We start from the raw sequence: 25728 nt of genomic DNA on the forward strand, positions 1-25728 counted from the left end.
CATGTATTTAACAGAAATTCATTGTCTTCAAGCAAATAACAAAAACGAGATAAGGAATCCAAAATTCTTTGCAAATCTGATCATTCAAGCCTTGGTTTGACAAAACAAATAAATACATGCTAATCAAAATCCTGCTCAAAGCGTATGATGAAATGCCTTGCTGAACTGGGGCCGAAGATTGATCCTACAGTCTGTCCCTATACCAGCAAGAATTCCAGTGATTTTAACAGGATTTCTGCCAGTGTAGGGACTGCTACAAAATTGGTCTTGAAAGGCAGTGTTGATCACTTCTTTGGTGTTATTTTCCTATGATACTGCCTTTCAGTGTATATGCATATATGCATTTTGACAACTTCACCTGCAAATGTTAATTAAGCAAACCTATTTTTACTCTAGAAACACTTGAGTACACACGTGTATTTTGTTTAGTTCAATGATAATGGGAAATTTAAGTAATTTATTTATATGTGGTCTTGGGGTCTATGTTAAGCATTTTTAATAAAAAAGATCTATCTGTTTATTACGCATTTATAAATAAGCCTTTAATTTCCTCAAAAAAAAAAGTTGGAATTAGACTGTAGAAATTAAATTAAGGGATTTGAGGTTTCTCCTTGAGTGAGATTCCCTGTTTTACCTGTTAATGCATGGCTCTTGTATTTAACATAATTCATCAACAGATAGCGTGATCATCTTCTATTATTCTACTTTTTTAGAATTGACAAAAATAACTGATGAAACTACTTTGACATGTATTTCTCTCTCTGCTCAATTTTTACGTGCTTTTTTTTTTCCTGTTCTTTGTTGGTGTTTTTATTTTCCCTTTTCCTTGGTGTATTCATGCCTCATGCCCACTTCTGTACTGGACCTAATACCAAGAAGTATTTTAGAGAAGCTTTGCCTTTATGAGGTCTAAGAAATGTGTCTTAGAATGCAAGCTTCTATTTCTCTCTCTCTCTCTCTCTCTTCCTGCCTTTCTCTTATTTTCAGCTTCAGTGAAGAGGTGTGTATGACAGCAAAAATTTTGGAACATTTTATGACATTTCTACTTTTGTCTCTTAGAAAACTACCATCATGCCATCATTTCCTTGTTTCACTGTTGTCAGTTTTACAATTTTTTTTTATTTTTGCTTACTATGTTATTTGCCCTTTCTCTCCTTTCTTCCTCACCTTCTGGATTTCCATCTGTCTTCCTATCTCTAACTCTTTTCAGTTGTTCCAAAATTCAGAATGAATATTATATATTATAAATATTTTAAAATACAGAACTTGCCCAAAGCCAACTAAATACCAGATAAAAGTATTTCATATTTTGAATAAATGCTTTTAGGTAATATTATGTTTTACTTCAACATGACTTTTTGGCTAAAGTGATTCTTTCTACAGAGGAATTTTTTCTCTCCAGTGAATGTGCTTCAATAGTCCAATTTTATACTAATGTTAATTAAAGACATATTAGACCATAAAGATGTATAAAATCAGTGTGTTTGCCAGGAAAGCATACAATCTCCACAGTAAATTTTAATAATATATCAACTACTATCAACACCTTATCAAGATTTGAAAAGATTCATTTGGTGTAGTCATGAATATATGAATATAAGTGTTTCTTTTGTGCTGTCAGTCTTTCTCCTCAGTTCTCTTGCCATTCCACTCTATTTCTTTCCATGTCCTGTTGAACTTTTTGGTTTCTATCTCTTTTTTATTTTAGTATGTTTTGTTTTTACTTTTGTACTTTAAAAAAATAATTTGCTTGTGTATATAATCCTTAGTCTTCTGATCTGTTATTTTGTGAGCACCTCATCGTGATAATTCATGTCTGATGCTTACCGGTAAATCAGTTTTGGCAACTGCAGAGGAGGAAGCATGGCCCCATACTGCTGGGTCTCGCTTGGGAATGGGAGAATTCTTTTGACCACTGAGCTAGCAGTCTGCCTATTTAATCCACTCAGTGAGCAAGGAGATATATTAGCTGTCAATAGGACTGACTGTATGCTTACCTTTCATTTGAAGTGTCTTTTATAAAAAGAAAGGAAATTGAGAATCCTGAAGGGTGTGCATCTCTGTCAGCCTTCCAGGCATGTTCTGTACTATTCAATGTCACCTGGCCTGTGAAGGAGTCCTCATCACCTTCACAGACTCCAGGTAGCTTGCTGTTTTGGAGAAGCCAGAGCGAGTGAATAGCAAGGGAGAAAAGAGAAGTGATTTTTGTTTTGAGCAAGGAAACTGAAGCTTAGTCATGCTGCTACTTTCTGTTCTGCTACAATTTATTGTCTCAAGCAGTTAGAAGACTGCTTGAAGTTAAAATTCCCTGAACTGTGTGTCATTTTGTACTTATTTTATATGTACACTAATAAACATAAGTTACACACTGTTGGAGTCAAAGTGTTGTAGAGTGTGTAGAAAGACTGAAATTAGTCTGTTCACATTGTTAGTGCTCTTTTTTTATTTTTCTTTAAAGCTTCTTGGTAATCTTTTTAATGTGGCTTTTTGCTTCTATCTGAAGTCAAAATGAGTTCTACCACTGGTTTCAGTCAGGTGTTGTAGTGTAACCCACTGTAGAGTGTCAACCATTGCAAACAGAATGATGGGTTTCAGTTCATTTTTGCAGTCTCCTTTTATGTATTTTACAGGATAGTGATGTTTGTGATAGAGTATGATGTAATGCAGCTATTAGCTATTATTTAATAATGCTGAGTTTCCTCAAATCACATCAGCAAAGCAGGGCTGTTTAAACCCACTTGTGTGTACAGTCTGTGATTTTGCCAGACTCTCAGTCATATATGTAAAGAGGCTTTTTTACGTTTCTTCTCTTCTAGCTGTTTTTCTTTTTTCCTTTATTCAGTACCTCACAGTTTCTGGTATTTGTTTTGGGTTTTTTTGTAGTGATGGCAGGAGTGACTGTGGTTAAAGCTGTAGGCTTTGTTACTTTTGTCCTGCTCAGTACAGCTGTCCCCCTCTTGCTTTAATTTTGGAGGGTTTACAGTAGTTCATAGCATTACTAGGTGCAAATGGAACTTGCGCTGGGGGTAGGTGCTCACAGTGATCTCATGGGCCTTACTGTTACTACTTTGGAAAAAGAACAGAAGCTGTGAAGAAATAGGTGCCCATTTTGTACTTCTGATAGCAAGCATTACATTCTGCTCCTGATCACCCACCCAAAGTATCTTGATTTCTGGCCTTGGTCTATCTTCAGCAGTCTGTCTCATGAGTGAAGGATAGTTTTAGTAGGAAGACTAATTAAATTTGGGAACCAGGTGATTCTGATTCTTAAATTTCTGAGATTGAAACCCTGAATCTCTTTGCCCTTCTGGCTTATCTTTATTCACCTGCAAAGCATACCTCAGACAACAACCACTGAAAAAATTCAACATTGTGATACTTCCTTTGATGCATGGTAGACCTGATTTTAGCCCTCTGATGTTGTTATTTGGGCCTCTAATGAAATTACAGTCATATTTAAAACATATTAAAAGACCATTGCTCATTTGTAGCCTTAATTCATAAGCTGGTAAATATCAGACTTAAGACTATCCAAGCAACTTTGACTTGGCTGTGTTGTGCACATCTCTTGCTTAATTATGCTGCACCGTGCTTTTTTTCCTTCATGACACTTGGTGCCTAGAAGAGCTAGTATTCAAGAAATCATGCTCCCATTTAACATGCCTTTATTTTCATCATTTAATGCATGTTCCTAGTGTTCCGTTTATATTTTCCAAATTGAATATGGAAATTTTAACTTTTTCAATGTCTTTCTAAGGTACCTACCACTAGACTATTTTGGTTTGAAGATATTAATAAATAACCTTCACAGCATCCTGGTAAGATAAAAGAAATAATTAGACAGAAATAAAGCATATGAAGATTAAAAAACAACATCCATAATGTCAATAAATTTGGATTATTAACCTGAAATGTTTGCCACCTTTAGGAGTTAGGGTAAACCCATTTCTCCCATTGGTATAATCCTAGTCAATATGACAAGATCAATGGAAGCCATGTTCAGCCTTGCTAAAAAGCACATTTTAATTACATTTTATATTACATCAGTCAGGTAGAATGTGTTTCTCCACCAGAAATTATTGGTAGATCTCTGAATATCAACCTCCCCATAGACATTATCAGTCTAAAAGATGTTCTGGTGGAATCATTGTTTTTTGCCTGTGGGCCTGTAGATGGAAATAAATTAAAGAGATAGTTGCCTTGATCTGACTGCAGATTTGGTCCTGTGGGAAGTTTTGTTAACTGATACCAGGGTAATGCACATACAGAACAGAGAGCAAGTTATAAGCCTTATGCAATTGATTTCTAGCAACTTTCTTATGAAATACAGTAATCTGTAATGGCAGTTTTCTTGTAGCTGGAAGCCAGCTAAATAGACTTTCACAGGGATTTCAAAATATCTGATTTCAGGCATTTCAGATTTAAAGTTAATATACTGTGATAATAATACAGAAAAAAAAAAGGGAAAGAGAAATGTGTTGGGTTTGTGTTTTGCTCAAGGAAAGGAAGGAGTTACTACTTATCAAAAAGTGGACTTCAACTGTAACTTTGGCTAAAAATTTTGAAACGTAAGAATCCAACTCAAATTTAGCCCAGCAAACCTTTCCCATGACACCTAAAAGTGTAAGAATGAAAATTCTCTTTTCAGGGCAATTGTTGTAGTTAACTTTCCCCCACCCTCATGTTCTGATCTTGTATGTAATGGAAATTAGATTGAAGGCTTAGGAATGGGAAGAAAAATCAAGTGTTTTATAGTCATGGTTTAGATGGAATGCAAAAGAAAGCTAATGCAGTGTGCACAGGCTCAGAGCTGCAGAGGATGAAGGGTTTTACTCACACCATTTCTGTCAATTGGTTCCCTTGATTTCCTAATATTCCCACCACTCATTTGCTGATGGATTTACCAGTGTCTATACTTAAGCATGAAACACAGGAGAACTGAGCACAGGCAGAATTATATTTTCTGAGCTGTTGAAGAATGTTCTCTCTTGGCTAATTTATGGACAAATTGGGCTAGAATTAGGAAAATTGAGATGTTCAGAGACCTAACTCTCCTCTTATCTGTGGGTTTGGATCATTGACAGACAGAAGCTAGCGGCATGGTTATTTTTCACCACCACTCAGGTAAGGGCATGACTTTGGCTATGCATATCTGATATGCCAGCAAACTCCAGAAACAGCTTTCAACTTTTATAAAACAGAATTTTATTAGAGTGGGGGATAACACAAGAAAATCTTAGGCAGGTTTTAAATTTGCAGTTGGGCATAGAAGTCCTGCTCACTAAACAGTACTGCACAGCCGTGTTCTTGAAGAAATTGATTTTCCTTTGGCCAACTTCCGAGCAAGTAAAAATCACACACTGCGCAGTACTGGTGTGTGTTTTGCTGATCTCAGTATGAAGCACATCGCTGAGCATTTATGAATCAATTGTAGACTAGCCTCCCTACTTGCACCAAAGTCTGAAAGATTTTTAGTAGGTACTGTATATTCAGTATGTGCAGAATTACAGTAATTCAAATCACACTCTAAAATTTTATGGTCTTGCACTAACTACAGCAACTCTGACAACATCTGATTAATACTTGGTGGCAGTGAAAGATACATTATGTCCCCTCCTCACTGCTTTCTAAGTTCACTAGCAGCTCTAAGACGTTCCATTAATTTTATAGATTGTATAAAACATTACCGTGTTACAGGCCCCTAATTTTCCTTCCATGGTTGTTTTTTTTTTCTAGTTCTGCCACTTTATTTTTATTGGTAATGCAGTAAATGAAATCTGCATTCCACAAGTTTTGATTGAAGCACTGTAATTTGTCAAGTCATCCATGACAAACTGCTAACGAAAAATAACCCCAAAGCACTGGAACAGGAGCGCTGGAACAGGCTGCCCAGGGGGTTTGTGGAGTCTCCTTCTCTGGAGATATTCAAGACCTGCCTGGACGCCTACCTGTACAACCTGGTCTGGGGAGCCTGCTTTGGGGGCTGGACTCTATGATCTCTAGAGGTCCCTTCCAGCCCCTACAGTTCTGTGATTCTGTGATTCTGTGACTCATCTTTTGTGTTTGCCTGTTTTTCCTTATACCAGTATTACTTGGTTTTCCTTCCTAGTATCCCCAGAATATTTGCTGCCCTTCCTCTAGTAGGGTGTTCATATCCAGGTTTCCTCCTGGAATTTTTCTTCTTGAAAGAAAACAAAATTAGCTACCTGTCTTTCGATTTCTTTTCCATTTATTTCTCAGTCCCTTTAGCCTGAGTAAAAAAGCCCTGATGTTAAATTCCCTCTAGTTTTGCTGTGACAGACTCATCCTCCACCACCCAGGATAATGGTTTTGTTGTTTTTGACAGTTTCATTTGAGGGCATTGGCTATTTTTAAAAAAACTTCCTAATTGTACTTGAACATTTCTAATCCCTCAAGTCATGCAGTGTTTAGACTATATAGTCATAGGATATCTTGTCTGTTACTGCCATATTTCACTGATTTATGTTTCTCTTTTATAGGTTAGAGAGGAAGCCTTTTCTGTATACTGTACTTTTATAGAGACCAGCCCAGTAAGATCCTAAAATGACTAAAACTTTCAGAAACTACTGAAATAGTAATACTACATATTTTTGCTACTTCTTATCTGATTTCATCTCTTCTATTCTTCTTTGTAAATCCATAACTTAGTTTTCTGTTCTTCCACACCCCTTTCTTTCTACATCTCTTGGAATTGCTCCACTGCAACAACTCCTGCCTTTATACTGGCCCTATGTTTTCATAAAAAGGTCTTATGGTACACATGATTCTGTGATTCTTTGTCCTTTTTCTTTATGAGAATATTCCAGAAAACGTTACTGTTGAAGGAAAGCTGCTTGTTTTGTTTTTTGTTTTTTTTTTGCATCTGCTTCTGTGTTTAAATTCTAACCGGCAGCCCACATTTTTTTTTTCACTTCTAAAGATTTGATCAGCTTCATCATGAACTATAACTTTGTATCTTGAGACCAACCAGGAGTTTTCATATCTTATGAAAATGTGCTTATCTACTGCAAATTTGTTGCCCTTTTTCTCTTGATTTGGGCTTTACCACTGGCACTCTAATTACAAGTAGCTTCATAGTGTATGCATTATGGTCACAACTAAACATTGAGGAATTCACTGTAGATAATCCCGTGTTGCTGAAGCATCGCTTGGCACAACTATGAATACCTATACATGCACCTATACATACAACCTATACCTATACAACTATGAATATGTATACTGAACATACAAGTTGCACTTTTGATTATCATCCAAGTACTTGTAAATCCCTGACTCATCCACAGTGGAAAACTGCTTTGCATGAACTCTGGTACATCCAGATCTTTTCTTCAGATACTGATGTATACTTTGCATTTGTTTTCCTGAAATGAGTCAGTAAATTTAGTATAGGTGTGTTTGCTGCCATAATTCATAAAATAAAAATTGATCTGTGTCTTATCTGCTGAACACTGTTATTTTTAATGAATACAGTGGGCAGTGGGTCTCTTCTAAAGGGATCTTTGAGGAACCTTGTAATCCTTTCGCTGTGCTTCTAGTTCTGAATTGCAAATACCATTTAGGTTCCTGTTCTTGTACTGCACTTGTAGCCCAGAAAGCCAACCATATACTAAGCTGCACCAAAAAAAGTGCAGCTGGCAGGGTGAGGGAGATGACTGTCCCCCTCTACTCCACTCTCGTGAAACTCCATCTGGAGTACTGCATCCAGGCCTAGGGCCCCCAGCACCAGAAGCACATGGAGCTGTTGGAGCAGGTCCAGATGATGGCCATGAAAATGATCAGAGGGCTGGAGTACCTCTCCTGCAAAGACTGGCTGAGGGAGCTGAACTTATTTGGTTTCGAGAAGAGAAGGTTCCAGGGAGACCTTACAGAAAGAAGTGTTCTAGTACCTAACCAGGCCTACAAGAAAGCTGGATAGGAATTCATTATCAAGGAGTGTAGTGATAGGACAAGCAGAAGCTGTTTTAAACTAACAGAAGGTAGGATTAGATTAGATATAAGGAAGAAATTCTTTATTATGTATCTTTATTATGAAGATGGTGAGGCACTGCAACAGGTTGCCTGGAGAAGCTGTTGATGCCACATCCCTGGAAGAGTTCAAAGCCAGGTTGGATGGGGCACCTTGGTCTAGTGAAAGTTGCCTATGGCAGAGATCTTGGAATTAGGTAATCTTTAATGGTCCCTTCTATGGGACCATTCTATGATTTTTCAGGGGAACAGATTGCTTGTTTTTCTGCTATTAAACAAGTGGTTTGATATAAAATCTATATATTGGAAGTAAAATTTTCTTATATATTTTGCTTTTCTTTTTCTTTTGCTGTTTTGAGAATAGTACCCTCCTCCTCTTCACACTGGTCTTTTTCAAACTAGTCAAAGCTGTGCCTTCTTTTGTTGTTACAGAGATATGTATCATTGCTAGGGTATCTGCTATTAGCTGTTTTTTAGTTAAAACCATGTTTTTCCAGAACATGAGCCTTTGAACATGTTCTATATTCATCTCAATAGGATTTATGTGCTTTTAGAGTCAAATGCATATTTCAGCTCTTTCCTGAACTAGGACAAGAATCTACCATTACCTGAGGCTTGCAGCAAATACATCATTTACAAAACCAAATAACTTTTTTCATATTTGAAACCATGGACCACTTGAAAGCAGTCATAACAAGAGTTCATCTTAATCCAGTAACATAAAAATGTATAAGAAAATATAAACCTACTTGGCTGAATCAGAAGATATGTGTTCTGCAGGATATCTCTCAGATATCACCCTTATGATCAGTTTATATTGGTGACAAAAATGTTGGGCTCTTGGACTATTTTGAGATTCTCTGATATACTTGTGTCTGCAGTGCTCTGTAATTGCTAGTTAATGCTTATGCAAAATACTGCAGTGTTGCAGGAATTACTGCTATGTAGATACTCAGGCTTTAATTTTAAGGGTTAACTTTACTAATGATAAGACTGTCTGAATTAGCTAAATCTCAAAATCAGAAAAAAGATACAAAAGAAGTAGCTGTCTTTCTTAATGTTGTTTATGAAAATATTTTAATAATCATATTATATTCATATCTGGTCATGTTTTCTCTTCACAGCGTTATTCAACCTTATACCAGTGGGACTTCGAGTTGTTGCTATCCAGGGTGTAAAGACTGGGTTGTATATAGCCCTAAATAATGAAGGTTTCCTCTACACATCAGTAAGTACCTTTCTGAACTCTGAGTTCTGAGACAGAGCTGAAGATGAAATCTATACTGGAATGTAGATGTGTGGTCACTTGTAAGAAATACTGTAATGTCTATGTTTTTATTTATACATATAGTACACACACTTGTGTACTCGTATGTCTGCAGCATATCTGTAAACAAGATGAAGTAGAAAACACTGGATCCTGTATATGAGAGTCTATGTGTTAGTAGTACTAAAAAACCTTCTGCGATGTGTTTTTGTTGGTTTTTTTTTTTGTTTTTTTTGTGGTTTTTTTTGGTAGGCTAAACTGGTAGTGTGCAATACACCACAAAGATTATTAATTTCAATTAAATTCTCCATAAAATGGAAATCAAGACCTGCAGTTGTTTTCTTGCAGATTTGTTGTTCAGAATCCAGAAGCTTTTAAACAGGTTTATTGATAAGACAATAATTATAATTATAAATTCCATATAAAAAGTCATTTACAGCTTAAGTTTATCATGATGTTCTAACTGTATGCTTAGCACTATGGAATTTTTCATATTGGTTGTCAGAAGCAGTGTGAATTCTGTGAAGAATAGAATCTTTGTAAGTTGATCAAAGTATAAGATTCTTCTATTAATTGTTAGAAATTCTTTTGAGTCATAAGCAATATTGCTGTATAAAGTGATTGGAAAGGCCTCTATTTGTTTAGGATATTCCAAATCATTTAATGCTAATCAGTCAGTCTGTTATGAATATAAAATCCTCAATTTTGTGTAAATTAGCGTCTTAACCTCCTTTAGAAGACAGACAAACTTTAATAGGAACAGGCAGTTCTGTCAAGCCTCAAGAAGGTGGCTTAAAGGATTTTTCATTACTATTTTTTATTGCCCTCTATGTCAAATTTATTTTAATAGTACTTTTTCCATTTCTACGTCACGTAGTTCTTAATTTCCCACTGAGTTACAATACACTGCTTTGTTTTCAATATCCATTGAAAGGAAATTGGACAGATTAAGTTTCTGATGCCCTCAGGGAAAGTATTCTGTTTGTTTCAAAAATACAATTGTCTTGGAAAACCTAATTAGGGGGAAAAAATGGAACTAATCTTGAATGTCACTGTCAAGACAAAGAGAAAATTGCTGCTTGTAAAAGATCTGTTGGAAACTCCACCAGCATGATGTAAAACATTTTTTTTTCTTCTGTTCAAAACAATAATAAAAAGCTCTATCACAAGGAAACATCATATTACATGCAATATTTTCTGTCAGAAGGAAGAAATCTTGAAGAAAAAATATGGAGCTAGTAGTGTTAGGGTACTACTGACTTCCCAGGTCCAGCACTTCATGTGGGGAGTTCTTTTCAGTATGATGAACCGTACTTTGTTATGCATTACGTGTTGGTACAGCTGCACTCCTGTCCAGCAATTTCTGAAGTAGGTTCTCCTTCCTTCAAAAAGAACTGCTAATTTCAGAAAAAGTATCAGCTTCCTGGTGGTTCATTCTGCTCAAGGAGAGACTGAAAAATTTCTGGTGACTTCCATGCATGTGTATTTTTCTGGAAATGGCCCAAGTTAAATGAATGGTGTAATCTGGGGAAGGGAAAGGACATGAAACAGGCCCATAAAACATCCTCAGATCATACAAGGTATTTCTGTGGCACCAGTGGGAATCTGAATTGCCTTCTTCCAATGTCTTTTTGAGCAACACAGATTATTTAGGTTGTGAACAGTCTTGTGAATATAAATAAAAGGTTATGTAAGTTGAAAATGCAATCCACATGTAATATTTTGCAGGATTGCATATTTTTTCATTGCCTCTAGTAGTAAGCCTTTTGTACTTGATGACTTCTTATATTCCCGTGGTTACTGGAAACTTGTTAGGAACTTTGGAACTTTGCTCTGTGAATGTTTTTATGTTTTTAATGCATTTCATTTAAAGATTTCTTGGGAAAGTGTCTCAAACTGTCATTTTACCTTGCGTGAGGTAAGGAAATTAGTATTTTTGGAATGTACTGCTTCCTATTCCTTGTGCAGGGAACAGAAAGATGAGTGGACCATTAGGTGACAAAGAGAAGCGACACATCAGAAAACTGAGTGGAAACCTTGAGCTTTAGTATGCCTACAAAATGATTTTCAACTTCTACTTTTGTCAAAGATGAAATGTACTAATATTCTGGAATTTAATGCAAATTTAAAGGCAGTCATTTCAAAATATCAGTCCCATAATGCAGGTTAGATTGTTTCATATTAACGTATTGAAAATGCTGATAATATATTTTCATCTCAGTAACTGCCTGCTTTCAGCATAGAGACTAACACATTTGAAAATAAGAAGACAAAGCATCAGAGAGAAAAGAGCCTTCTCCCTGAGGATCAAGATGAAGAAATGCTGCATGCAGAATGTTCTAAATACTATCCTTTGCAGAAAAAATATTTCTATCCAGCCACTTTCTATTAGTGCCTTCCTTGATTCTTGGTCACTATGGTGTATCTACTTCATCTGTAATGCAGAAACAGTGTATTATGTGTTTTCCACTTGGCTATTTAGGGGCGACTGGGAGAAAAAGGTTTTCTCAAACTAAGTTTGGTATGCCAACTACCATCATTGAAATAAGTGCCATATAATGGGAGTGCTTGTTAAAATTTTCATATATTTAGATATATTACTGAGTAATTATAAACATTTCCAAAAATGGAAGCGTGAGCTATAGACTAAGTGGTATTTGTATTGTCTAAGTTGAGATCGAAGTCATGTATAGCTCCCCTGAGAATGTCTTTCCATTCACAGTGTATGAAACCTGTGAGAATTTCAAGCTTGTGAGAATATTCTACTTTTTAATGCCTTACTTCATAAACTGAAAACACCAGCTCAATTATTTTTATCATAAGCTTCACTAATTAAGCAGCAGCACTGACAGGAAAGGTATTATGTGTGATCCACCTTTCTCTGATATGGAGTATTCAATAAGAGGAAAATGAAGGTACAGTGATAGAGACCAGTTCTTCTTGTAGATTGTTGTATGCAGATTAGCAATGTCTTCTTGCTTTATTTTTAATTATTTTTATGGCTCTTTTTGCCAGTTTCAGTGTCATTTGTTTTTATCATATTTTTTTTCTACCATATTTATGTAAGATTTTTTTCAGCTAATTCACTGAATTAAAATAAAGAATTCACTGAATTAAAATTTTTTAAAAAAGGCAAATAAATAAGCAAGACAACTGTTAAAGCAATGTTTCTTTTTTAAAACAAATGCAGTGACAGCAAATTGTGTAGCAAAGTCATTTGTGAGGTCGTCCTACCTACTTTGTTTGCTGCAGCTCCTGAGATTTGTATTCTGTCCTTTGGGGATTGATCATGTCCGGGTCCCTATAACACTATCAAAGCCTTGTCAAATAAAGGAGAAGCAAAATCTTCGGAGTTTGGCAGAGCTTTGCAGAATTCCTATGAGAAATGATTTAACCAAAATTAAAAGGTTATTTTTCAGTGAATTTAAAGGAATTAATGTAATGCCATTATTCATTATTTTATATGATATAAAAACAAAAGCCTTCTCATGTTTGTTTTCCTTACAGTTTTAAGGGTTAGCCCACTTAGAGCTTATCCATTAAGCTCAGCTTTTTTTGAAGTTTGGGTTTATTGCATCCAGATTTATTTTTGCGTGTGTATTTATGTCTATAGTTTTATATATAAATCCATAAATCCATATACTGAAAAACAGGAGCACAGCCACAGGGATTGTCAGTCAGGAACAGATATTGCCTGCAGCAGGAAGATGGCAGTGCAAATGGTGGAAGCTTTTGTTTGTTTTGTTGCTAACGGTGGTCAAATAATTCCACAAAAAGTTAATTAGTTCAATTTTCAGGGGGGCTGCAGCTTCTTGTTTTACTTCTAGTACTTTACACTGTTGTAACAGGATGAACTGAGGTAAAACATACATAAGTCCATTTTATGATTCCTGTTTTCTTAAAATGATGATTTAAGAATCTTCATTGATTTTATCACCTTCTCTAACTTGCTGGAGTTCCTCTCCTGAGTGTGAACACTGTCAGGAAAATAGAGATAGGAATGGAGAGGCGCAGCTGTGTTTCTGGGAGGTTTTACAGAATGTTTGTGAAGTATTTTAGATGTAAAGGCTGCACAATACGTGTTTTACAGAATAATCTTCCTGGGAGATGAAGACCTGTGTTTGAGCAGTCGCATTCATAGTTTTGAGGGTGTTAGTTAGGTGGTGTTCCTGTGGTAATAAGATGTCAGTTTCTGTCAGAGCCTTCATGAATGAGAGAAAATGTCAATACCTGGTTCTGTGAAGTATATTTGCTATATCACCCTGGCAACTCTTACCTGAAAGAAAAGTCTTTGAGGATTTCTCCTGACATTTCAGAAACTTCCCGGTGCTGATATTACTACCATTTCTTTAAGCTCAAATAATTGACCTGCCTGAGGAGAACAGGATTCATGCTCAAGGAAGAAGACAGGAGGACAAACAGTAAAACATGCAAAAGAAAGAGAACTGAAGTGATCCTTGTTTCTAGTACCTAAATCAAAGTCAAATGAAAAGGAATTTTCTGTAGCTTTTCATATAGACTTTCTTTGTTCTCTGCACAAAGCATGTGCAGTAATTTGAAAGATCAAAGCTATACGCAACATGATAATAAAGAGAAGGAATTTTAAACTAGCTGAAAACAAAGAAAAAATGAGTTTTAAAACTTTTTTTTTACAAGAATAATTTAAAAGATGTTAAAGATGTAAAGAAAGCGTGTTGTCTTTGTCGTCACTGTGTAACAGTAGTTGACCTAGGTTCTGAAAATGATTGTACCCCATTATGAATGTTATAGCAGAAATAGTTAAGAATATGACTGTGAAGAGAGATGTGGGCTAATATGAGTTTGTTTTATGATTGTAAAGAGTTAGGCTTTTGGTTTAGGAGTCAAAAAAATAAAACAGTAAATCTTACTGCTCTTAGGGTATGTGTGATTTTGCTAATGTAAGCTCATCAGAATGGAGTGTCCCCTCTAATAATACTGCAATCAATAAGAAATATACGATTTTCTTTCTTATGTCAGACTTATGCTTTAGGGTCTCAACCTTCTCCCACGATCTTATCTGTCAGCATTGACTTTACTTAGGCAGGAATTGGACCTCAGTTCACTTGTCATTATCTGTGTCTTGGAGCTACTCTGGCATGCTATGGTGAGGGGAAAGTGGGAGAATTTCATTGTTGGAAAATCACAGCTTCTGGTAAAGAGTTTTAAAAACTAGTTATTTTAACAGTGGTATTGTAAACAGTGTGAACACACGGATGTTATGGAAAAGCCATCAGCTAATTTTAAGGTTTTACCACTGTAGTGTATTATTATGTATTAATAACTTCTTCACATAGTCTGTTATCTTTGACATCAATCAGAAAGTGATCTGTACTTGCCTCATATAACAAAAGTTTCTTTGAGGGGAGATTGAAAAGCACATTTCAGGGAGAGTGTTCCTCTGTAACTTGGGATGCATTGCTTGAGTGGTAAAAGAAAGTTCAGTGTGTTCCAAAAGGAGTTGAAATACAGTAACGGGGAGGACGAAAATGTCTGCATGGCTTATGTTTATTTATATCTGTGTTTGGAGGTAGGTAATTTGTCTCTCAAGTTGCCTGCCAAAAATAAATACAGCAAATTGCTAATATATTTATTAGTACAGTTGAGCAGAACAGAGCTGTAGACAAGCTTAGGATGATATCATCACTGTTGAAGAGTCTGATGCTTATACTTGTTACTCTCTAGATGTTTAGGATGTAGCAGTGGTTACTATTTGAACTACTGTTCATAGTATTTATGTAGTAGAAGTATGCTACTTTTAATATACAACAAAGATGATCAGAACAGCAACAGTATTGGCTCTATCCCTGGCAGCTCTTTCACTCTGCTGCCATTTAGACACTATAATGGGGTTAGTAACACCATTTGACTGAAAACTTGTGGTAATGTTTCTTGACATTTAAACCAAATATTTATGTCCTGTTCATTGAGGTCCACAGTATCCTCAACAGGGCTTATTCACCATTTTTTGTTTATAAGAAAAACTTTCATATTTGCTTAAAATATTTATTTTCCTTTCCCGTGTTAATCACTTACATGCAATAATCTCTTGATAATTCCTAAGATTATAGAAATGTACAATGCAGTAAATGCATCAAGACTAAAAAGCAGCTTGTCCAAATTTCATGTCAGAGCATGGAAGATTACAGACTCAGCAGCTGCAGTTGGATATTTTTTAACTAATAATTTTATGACAAGGAATAGTATCTGTATGCTAAAATGAGGGCAGTCTAATCTGATGCTTCAGGAAATAAGGTGATAGCCACAAGGACCAAGAGGAATGCTGTCATTAGTATATGGCATCCTTTGTTGTAGGTGCAGTGAAGGAGGTTTGCCTCTGAGTTATTGTGCAATTGTCACAGCCAAAGACTGAGCACCGACTTGATGGACCAGCAGCCTAATCTAGTCTGTCAAATCTGTGCTTCTAGCATTTCTTGTTTCTCATGGTAACTTCTCTGTACTTTTGGCCAATGTTTGTTTTGTTACAGAAATATAACTGCACTTTTCTGGATGGTTCTATATCTTCAATTTAGGTAGTCAGAGTTTTCTGTAATCCCAAATGCTAAATGCTGTGTACCATGTAGTCTTCCGATGCCCTTATTTTATTCTTTTACTTCCATAGTAATTGTCAATACACAAGCCTATCAAATAGATCATGTTCAACATTTCTAATTTTCCATTAATTACTATTTAATCTTATTCACATGTATGAAAAGTGGCAATCAAAGATTCAAAATCTCTCAAATTTTAGAACATTGTCTAAACCATGTTTCTCATCAAAACCTACTACGTATTTCCATTATTAATGAATATTTAAAATATGGAAAACAATTGTAGATGGATTTATGGTAAGTTGATATCCCTTCCAGAATATGTTTGATGTAATTAAGACTTCTCACTGGATGGTCAAGGTTTCTAGGTAAGAAATAAAGATGAACTTGGTGTGGAGTAGATTAGACATAAGTGAAGCTGTCTATCACTGGTGTTGCTGAATAGCTAAGGTAACTTCTGTTATTCAGGTCTGTTTCTAAAAGACATATGTCTAGGCATCAAGATAGCTGAACACAAATTGTGACTTTTTAAATATAAACTCTATATCCAAAATGTTTGTGGTGGGCTGAAGAGTGGCTTTAGGCAGGCGAAATTCTGCTTTCATTATCCAAGAAAAGTTCTCTACTATCTTGCAGACATGAAATAATCAATTGTATTTTTGTTTTTATAAATTTCTCTTAAGCTTTCAACTACCTGGATCAGAATATTCAATTTATATCCCATAATGTTAAACTATAGTATATCCCATAATGTTAAACTATAGTATATCCCATAAAAGAGGAAAATGTTGTACTTACCTATGTAATTAAGGAAAGCTTTGTAAGCATTTGCTATCTTCAAGGAGCTTGAAAGTGCCAATCATGTCCTATTAGGAAGCTGTTGGCTCAAGTGTGTGATTATTAATACATCTGCAACACAATGTTATATAATGTGTGGTCCTTAAGACTGAACTACAAAAGAAGGACTGTATATTTAAGATATTATTGTCATGTGCAACCATATACAGTAGGGTTTTGTATAAGATGAGCTTCTATAAATAATAAATTTTGAAAAAGCCATGGCAGTCTTCACTATTGTTTTAAAATGAGAATGTTATTTGCAGTGCAAATGTTTTCTGTATTAGTGTTTAGGCCCCTTCACTTGTTGGCAAAACATTTTAATTTAGGATCTGTCCTAGGCTACTTATAGCCCCTCTCAGGTGTGCATGTTGGGGAGGAAGAAAGCTGTTTCCATGGGCTTTCGTCTATATTATTTTTTGTGGCCAGGGACTAGATACTGTCCTTGTTTCCATGGAGCTGTGATAGGCAATGAGTGAATGTGTCCAAAGAAACAACTGGGATCATCTCTGAAGCATTCTCATTCCCATGGGAGCAAAGCTCTCAGAAGGGATAACTCAGCACCACTTTTTTCACACACACCCCTCCCTTTTAGTTAGACTTGTAGTTGACTTTTGTCTGATAAGAGTTCCCTTGCAATTTAATTTAATGTGATGGGACATTTTAACAAAACTGCCTATGATAGCAAGTATTCAGTAACTTCTACTTAGTTGTAGGAAACATCGAGTCTCCATCTCCCTCTTAGTTCCGCATGTCAAATTCCTCGACCCTCCACTTTCTCTTCTGGCAGCTTTCCCTAGCAATCATCCTATGGAATTTCAATGGATAGTCCACTATCATATTTTCTCTTTTAGACCAGTGCCATAGATCTTACAAGCTATTTTTGACATTGTTTTTGTCAAGTTTGATTCTTCCCTGCCCCCTCATCTTTCCCTCATTTGGGAAACTGTTCAGTCACCAGAGAGACAGCTTTGGAAGAAGATGGGCATGTAGAGACCTCCAGGAGAAATATATGTAATCCATCTTTTTTTGTTACTTGACCTAGCAGTAGCTATGGTGTGACATCAAAAAAACATCTAGCAGTGATGAGGTACTTTTTGCCCACAGCTTCCTGCAAACGTGCATCTTAAATCAACTAAAAGTCCCAGTTTTAAAGGTCTAGAATATTGCTTGGATATTGGAGTGCTCTGAATTTTCAGAAGTTGGCAAATGTTGGCCTAATTCTATTGCTTCTTTTGATTCTTGACTGTGTTGGTAGCAGGGCATAACTGAGCACTTTTAAAAATCCCTCTTGCAAGGGTTAAACTGATGAGGTTTATTTTCAGTGTTTATTCAACATATTCTATTCACTGTCAAATGAGAAGCAATCTTGACTGATTCCTATTGACTTGATAAGGATTCTTGTTTTTTACCAGAATACAAATACAGACTTGGGGAAATACTGTCTCTCCCTGAGGGCATCTCAAGAGGAATCATAAATCTGTAGAAAATAAGCAGTCAAACCTGAATTCTACACTAAAAGCTTTGGAGTAGGGGTGAGAAGGTGATTCATCTCCATCATGTTTTAATTCAGTTATGAATGTTCTCTACATTCTGTTCTACTGATATATTTGTCACTAAACATTTTGTTATAAAAGGTGACATTAAATCAGTACCTGGCAAAACACAAATCTCTGGACTTAATATGCAGTATCTACAGGAAAATTCTGTACTGAAAAGTAACGGAAAAGCTGAAGACTTAATTCCTTCTGTGCACCTGTGGATTTCTTTTTCCAATAGCACATGATGTTGCAGATAGCTTTGGCTTATTAATAGGATGGTAGAGCTTCTTCAGCATTGCCATTTACATTACACTACTCAATCTTTTGTGTAGTTGAGGCTGCAAGTCTGAAAACAGAGTGTTTCAACATGGAAATGAAACATCAGTACTTTGCAGCTTTGCAGATGTACTCAGCTAAAGACCTAGAGTTTTCCACAAAGAAGACGTGATTGCCTAATTCACCATGGAATTGTTTACTTATTGCAGAATTGCCTAACAGCTGATGAATTTTAAAAAAAGATAGAGAAAGGATTTTATGCCAGTGGAACAAAAATGTGTTTTATACCACAGGCAAAAAAAAAAAAAAAAAAAAAATTCAAAAACATAATACGTTCACTTTTTCATGTCCCTCTTGGCCAGCATCTGACTTCCATGTTATGACTGATGTTCCCTAAGTAGTTATACTCTGTCACATTGCCATTCAGGCTACAGGCCAAAATAAACACAGTCCAAATCATCAACAAAGAGAATAATATTATGAGAAGACTAGCCCCTAAAGGTAGCTTAGAGGATGTTAAGAGTAGGTAGAAGCATAAGAGTTTCTTTATTCATTTGCTAAGTATTGCTACTATTTCTCCTACCACTGTTTTACACTGAGTACAGCTTTATTTCCAGAAACTAGTTTTTTTTTATTTTTAGAATACTTTAATTAAAAATTAAACCTGATTGTGATAAAGCAATTTTTTTTAAACTAGAATATGTTTTAACATTCCCTGCTAAGAGAACAGCAAGGCACATAGTACTGCTATAATGTGAGGATAGACTGGTCACACAAAAAACTAAAATGTAATTGATGAAGAATAATTTTCAAGCTCTATCTCCAAAAATCATTGATATTCTCAGGGAGATACGAAGAGAAAAATGTATTCTCTCAGAACTCAGCAGCAGTAACAATTTCATACTTTCATAAGAATTTTCTTCTTATAATGGGATAGAATAATTTGTTAGATTTGGTAGGAATTTTTCCATTACTTTCAGTAGAACTTGGAAGTATATGGCTTTACTCCATTAGGTTCCAGAAGGACTTGTGTCAGTGTAAGTACCATCCTAATTCAATTTCTTCTTGGACATGTTATAGCAGGGAGAATCTCTCTATAGAATAAAATAGAATAATTCAGTTGGAAGAGACCAACAAAAATCATCTCATCTTGCTATCTGACCCCTTCAGGGCTAATCGAATGTTAAAGCATATTAATGACAGCATTATCAAAGTGTCTGTTGAACACTGACAGGCATGGGGCACCGGTGACTTCTCTAGGAAGCCTGCTCCAGTGTTTGACCACCCTCACTGTGAAGTTTTTCCTAATGTCCAGTCTGAGTCTCCACTGGCACAGTTTTGTGCCGTTCCCTTGCATGCTATCATTGGTTACCAGGGAGAAGAGATGGGCTTCTCCCTCTCCACTTCCTCTCCTCCAGGAGAATTCAACATCCAAATGTTACTAGCAAGAATTACATTTAATTTCAATGTATATACCACGTGCTTTTGTTTCCCCCCCCTTTTTTTTTTAATTTTCTCCAGAGAACTTTTAAGGCTTAGGAAGAGATAGCAAGAGACAGCATTTAATATTCTATTTCAACTCTTAAATTGTTCACAAAGGGGACTGCCTTGGCTATTTTCTTCTTGACGTTTGAAGATCAAGAGTGTGTCCTTGTCTCTTTATTTTCAAGTATTTGTTGGCACGAGCAGTGAAGGAGATGAAAGAATCAGCCTTTCAGGCACTGGAAGCTACAACTTCAGAAACATCAGCTGAGGCAATTCTATCACCCATTTAGCATTCATTTTAGCATTGAGGGTGGCTGTAGAATAGCCTTTGGAAAAAGAATAAGAGATAAAATTGATATATACTTGTAGAAATTTCATTATATCTTTGACAGCTGACAGAATCTTGTTCTGTGCCATCCTACTCAGGCTTGTGAAAGCTACTTTTTCTCAACTGACATGAGTGGAGGAGAAGATAAATCAGTTGAGCTTTGATTTCCAGAGATTATTCTATGGAGATAACTGCTCTGTAGAGGACACGAAAAATAGTAAGATGCTGTCTAAAATACTGTTTTATTCATTGCTTTGGATATATAAGTATGTCATTGAGGAAAAAAAAATGGAGATGAGCAGAATGGATTAGGATGACTGAACCTAATCATATTAGGTTCACTTACTATTCTATGAATAATACCATAACAGTCTCATTAGAATATCGTGCCTGAAACTACTCAAGGTGAAAATAGCCCCACTAGATACTGTTGGAATTACCCTGGTAGGAGATGGCAGAGATGCTGAGCTATTATGTACAAACAAGGCAGAAGGCTCACACAGCGTCCTTTAATTCTGTACGGTCACAGATTTTGTTATTGAAGAGTCACGTTCAACTTCATTAGTCTATAGATCGTGCCAAACTCAAATATAGCATGAACCTAGCTGGACCAGGCTTTGAGTAATCTGATCTAGCTGTAGATGTCCCTGTTCATTGCAGGGGAATTGGATGAGATGACCTTTAATGGTCTCTTCCAACTCAAAGGATTCTATGATTCTGTGAACTTCTGCTGTTATTATAGAATCATAGAATGAGTGCCTTTGGTTGGAAGGGACCTTAAAAATCATTAGTTCCAACTCCTTGTTCTGGTCTTAAGAAAAACATTCTATAACCTTGTTAACTCTTTCAGAGGAAATATGAGCTGACAGTAATAGGAGTTTTTGGGACAGTTTTGTGGAATTGAAGCATTAAATTATATACATTTCAGGAAAACGTTGATGTTTTTTTTAGTTGTAAAGTCACGAAAGAAGACCTTAAGTGTAACTGTTAATATATTACTGAATGAAGGGACGTTGAACAAGATCTGTGAAATCATAGCTGTTCACAACGCTAATTCCTGAATATTAAATGGGAGCAAAGTTGATTATGTACAAATATCACCTGAGTCAGCAATAAAGTGGTTTGCTTCTTTGTTTGTTTCATATCACGTGGAACTGAGTATGAGGTAAAATGAAAGACCTTACTTAACCTAATAACTATTGTCTGCTGCATACATTCAAGATTAGAAGTAAATACTCGAAAATCTTGTTTGGTTAAAGCAAAAATGTAAAAATAGTAGCTTGTGAAAAGCAAAATATTTTGATTTAAGATTTGTAATATTTTGAAAGAGGTACTTTGCAATTATCCTGGTAAACGGTTTATTTAGAGAAATAGTTACTCATCAAAGTTTTCTGTATTTTGAATTGTATTCTGATTTAGGCTTGAGAAGAGTGCTTAAATCTTCCTGGAATTTTTAGTTAAAATTTTAGGAAAATCATAAGAAAATAAGAACATGTGTCTTAACTCATTTAGTTGTGCTCCTACAGTATATAGATGAAGTTGGGAGGGGAACATAACCCCCCCCCTCGCACACACTTAAAAGTAGTGTAAATTATACATAAATATGTAGTTTAATCACAGACATTAAAGTAAAAACAAAAACAACCGAAATCTCATATGAGAACCCATAACTCTGTTAACACACATCCTAAATAAAGCAAATTATTATCCTGTTCAACAAGAACTGACACTGAGTACTTTACATAATCAGTATATTTCTGTCATGCTATCAAGAAGTATAGCAGTGATAATCGTAGGATGGCTTGGGTTGGAAAGGACCTTAAAGCCCACCCAGTTCCAACCCCCTGCCATGGGCAGGGCTGCCCCCACCAGCTCAGGCTGCCCAGGGCCCCATCCAATGTGGCCTTGAGCGCCTCCAGGGATGGGGCACCACAGCTTCTCTGGGCAGCCTATGCCAGCACCTCACTGCCCTCTCAGTGAAAAACTTCCCATGACAGCTCCCCTCTTTTAGTTTGAAACCCTTCCCCCTTGTCCAATCACTATCTGCCCATGTAAAAAGTTGTTTTCCCTTCTCCTTGTAAGCCCCTTTTAGGTCCTGGAAGGCCGCAATGAGGTCTCCCCAGAGCCTTCTTTCTCCAGGCTGAACAAACCTAGCCCTCAGCCTGTCTCCATAGGAGAGGCGCTCCAGCCCTCAGAGCATCTTCGTGGACCTCCTCTGGACCCACTCCAACAGCTCCACAATAATCAAAGCAGGAAGCTTTGCACTTAAGAGTATGTAACAATAACTTCTTAAAAATGCAGAGAACATGAGACAACATTTTGCTTCTTCGTTATTACCATCTCTTTGTAATTCCTATTCAGATTGGATGGCATTTTTGTGAAGAAAGGATCTTCAAAAGTTTGCTAAATTTGTTTGTGCATGTGTGTTTTTTCCAAAAAAAGGCAGAACTTCTTTTCTTCACATTCTTCTATTCAGCAAAGGAACAAGTCTTGAAAAACATCCACATCTATTTTCTTTTTGTCAAGTCCTATTTGTTAGAGCAGTACAGAACTCTTATTCTTCATCTCTGGATGGAAAAGGGAATTTTATTTGGCATTTGATGGCGTGCTTTTAGTCAAGGTTTCCAACTCAATTCCCCTCACTTGTAGGCAGCAGGGGGTTTTCTAGCTCATGCTTGAGATTGTTATTAATATCTCTCTCTTAATGTCAGATTGATACTGCTCTGTGATTGGAATGACCTGGAAAGCAATTTCTGCTGGATGAACCCCTATTAGGATGGCATATTGTGCTTTTATAGTGAAGTAAATCTCTAGATCCGTTACAGCAATAGCAAATACATCATAAAAGGACTAATTTGCTTGTTTTACAGTGTGAATAGATAAAACAAATATAAGCATAAGCAAATATATTCATTAGCTCATTTTTCTTTGCTAAATGCATTCTAATCATCAGTACTGAGCGGAAGGCAGTTTTTCTAAGATGGGTAAAAAACAGTAATCTTATATTCAGCTAATAAAAGATTCCACAGAGGAATTCTCATACACATGAGCAGTTTGATGCTTACAGGTAGCCTCAGTGAGGGGGAAATTCTGCTGCTGCTTTGAAAAAATCTGTGTGAAACCAGAGCCTGAGCAGTGCCAGCAAATACCAATAATACAGTGACAGAGATGTTTTGTTAATGGCTTCCGCCTGAGAATCCCACAGAACTTGGCCTGCAGGAATGAAATCAGCTTGCTAATTACCATGTAAGCTGGGCACGAGTCCTTGTAAGCAATTTTCCTTTTTCAGTAGATAAATAAATGGAAGTATTTAGGAAGCTGTGCAATTTAGAAGCATTTAAGGGACTATCGTAATGGAAGCATATATTAAGTATATAGCAAAGATTTGAGATATGTGAACATATAACAGTAAAAGCTACTCTGAGCAGAGTCCCTGGTTCTTTCTGTGCACTGTTGTTCAGCTAGGATCTGAAAAGGTTAGATGATAGGTATCAGAATTTCTCATTGTTTTCTTAAATTTTAAAGTCATAATAAATTCAACACAGTGCCATGGGATGTGGTTTGAACGCAGCTTTCTCTCACCTGGATAATTTCTAGAATGATTGACCTAGATTCAAATGGTTTGAGATACTTCTATGGCAGAATGAATTTAATCTCTGAAATATTTTTTTCAGCCAGTTTGTATGTGGTCTGTAGTGTTGAATCTCTCACTTTCTGCCACTAAACCATGGCAAAATTGCATTTTTCATCCATAGGCTGTTTCCAGAAATGTCTCTTAAGTAGATCCTCCAAAAGGATCCTGTCTCTTCACCACTTCAGCCAAAGACAGTGGCAGAACAGTGAATTAAAGACACAAGTATTCCTTCTTCATACAGTTTGTTTGCCATAGGCTAAAACACATTCAAAGTTGCTGCCTAAAGTGAGTGTTTTTGCTTCTCTCTTTTCCATCTCTGGTGACTGCTTCTTATCTCAAGCCTGTTTTGTAAGCTAACTGTATTACCTGAATACTTGTACTGAGATATAATTTCTCCCAGGGGAATTTCATATAGAACCACCTTATCACTACACAGATACAACTCCACTTGCACAACTTATCTGACTGGTTTGGTCCTGACAGAGGAAATCTTCTATTTGTGCTATTGTAAGACAAAGCAGCAGCGTCAGCAGCCAACCTGCAGCTTGTACTATGTCCTCATACTTCTTGGAAAAATTTTGCTGAATATGCCTCTGTTATCTTCTGGGTTGAATTTCTGCAGAATAAGAAAACAAAAGTAAAATGAAATAAGATGAGACATAAATAATCATTTCAGATATTAGATTAAGCATATAAACTGAAAAATACATAGTTATTTTAAAATCACATGATTTAAGAATAGCAGTTAAATGAAATACTGTGTAGTGTTGCAAACTCCAGGCCGTGATTTCTGGCAACCCTACCCACGGCAGAAGGTTTGGAGCTCAATGATCTTTAAGGTCCCTTCCAACCTAAGCCTTTCTATGATTCTATAGTTGTGTTCAAACTGATGTTAGATTGGGTCCACAGTTTTTAATTCTATTGTAAAAAATTTGAAAACTAGCAATCACTTGGAAAAATAACTATACTTGTATACAGCCCTTTCTACTTAAGTATGTGATATCGCTTGTAAAGTCTGTGTTTGATCAGAGTTATGTCAATAGAAATGGACAGAATTCTTTCTTCTCCTTATGTTGTAATTAGTGGTATCTCTTTTTGCCTTAAAAGTGCCATGATAATGTCAGATCTTAGGTTAAAAGTAAAGGCACTCATTTGCTTCCATTTATTTATATTAAAATGTTTTTATGTTCTATACAATAAAACTAATATGACACCAAAGCATAACTTAAGTTTTAAAATGTTGTGTGTTTTTAAGATGCTGACAAATGAAGTAACATCCAGAGCTAGTCATCAGCATGCTGCCTCGAGAGACCAGTCCTTACTTTTTCTATTTCTTACCTTTCTGGCCCTTAGGAGCCCCATACAGCTCCTTGAATGTTTTTGCTAAGTGTAGCTCACAGTGTGTAGAGTATATTATACAATTGCATTGATTTGGCACTTAAATAATGCTCTTGACAGTTTTTACGTGAAGCCCCATATCATCTGTTTGGACTATGTTTCCTGCTTTCTATATTTTCAAATGTTTCATGTGTATATACATGCCAGGAAGTAAGTGAAAATATTTTTTGCATCTGTTACTCCTTCCCTTTCACTTTAAAATCAGATTCAGATGCTTTTTGTTGAAAATTAGTGCATATAACCATACTGTATGTTGAAAATTAATGATCTCGAAGGCAAGATGAACGTTTGTCAAAAAAAAATGGCCTGGATCATGCCTGTATTAAATTCAAAGACAGGTTATGCCTTTTGAAATAAATCTTCAAAGAGGATCATAGGACCTGGCTTATGCTTGTTTTTTGTTT

At 36.1% G+C, this 25728-nt stretch overlaps 1 protein-coding gene across 2 annotated transcripts in view; it reads left to right on the forward strand.

Annotated features, from left to right (window-relative positions):
* The window catches only part of FGF14 (fibroblast growth factor 14), a 400171-nt gene that overhangs the window by 290586 nt on the left and 83857 nt on the right, over positions 1 to 25728 (forward strand). For both annotated transcript variants that reach the window (XM_021415878.1, XM_021415889.1), the window contains exon 3: positions 9114 to 9217. In XM_021415878.1, coding sequence (XP_021271553.1) covers positions 9114 to 9217 — 104 coding nt within the window. The remainder of the gene's footprint in view (positions 1 to 9113; positions 9218 to 25728) is intronic.

The sequence above is a fragment of the Numida meleagris genome, chromosome 1, assembly GCF_002078875.1.
Source record: "Numida meleagris isolate 19003 breed g44 Domestic line chromosome 1, NumMel1.0, whole genome shotgun sequence".
In the NCBI taxonomy this organism is placed as follows: domain Eukaryota; kingdom Metazoa; phylum Chordata; class Aves; order Galliformes; family Numididae; genus Numida; species Numida meleagris.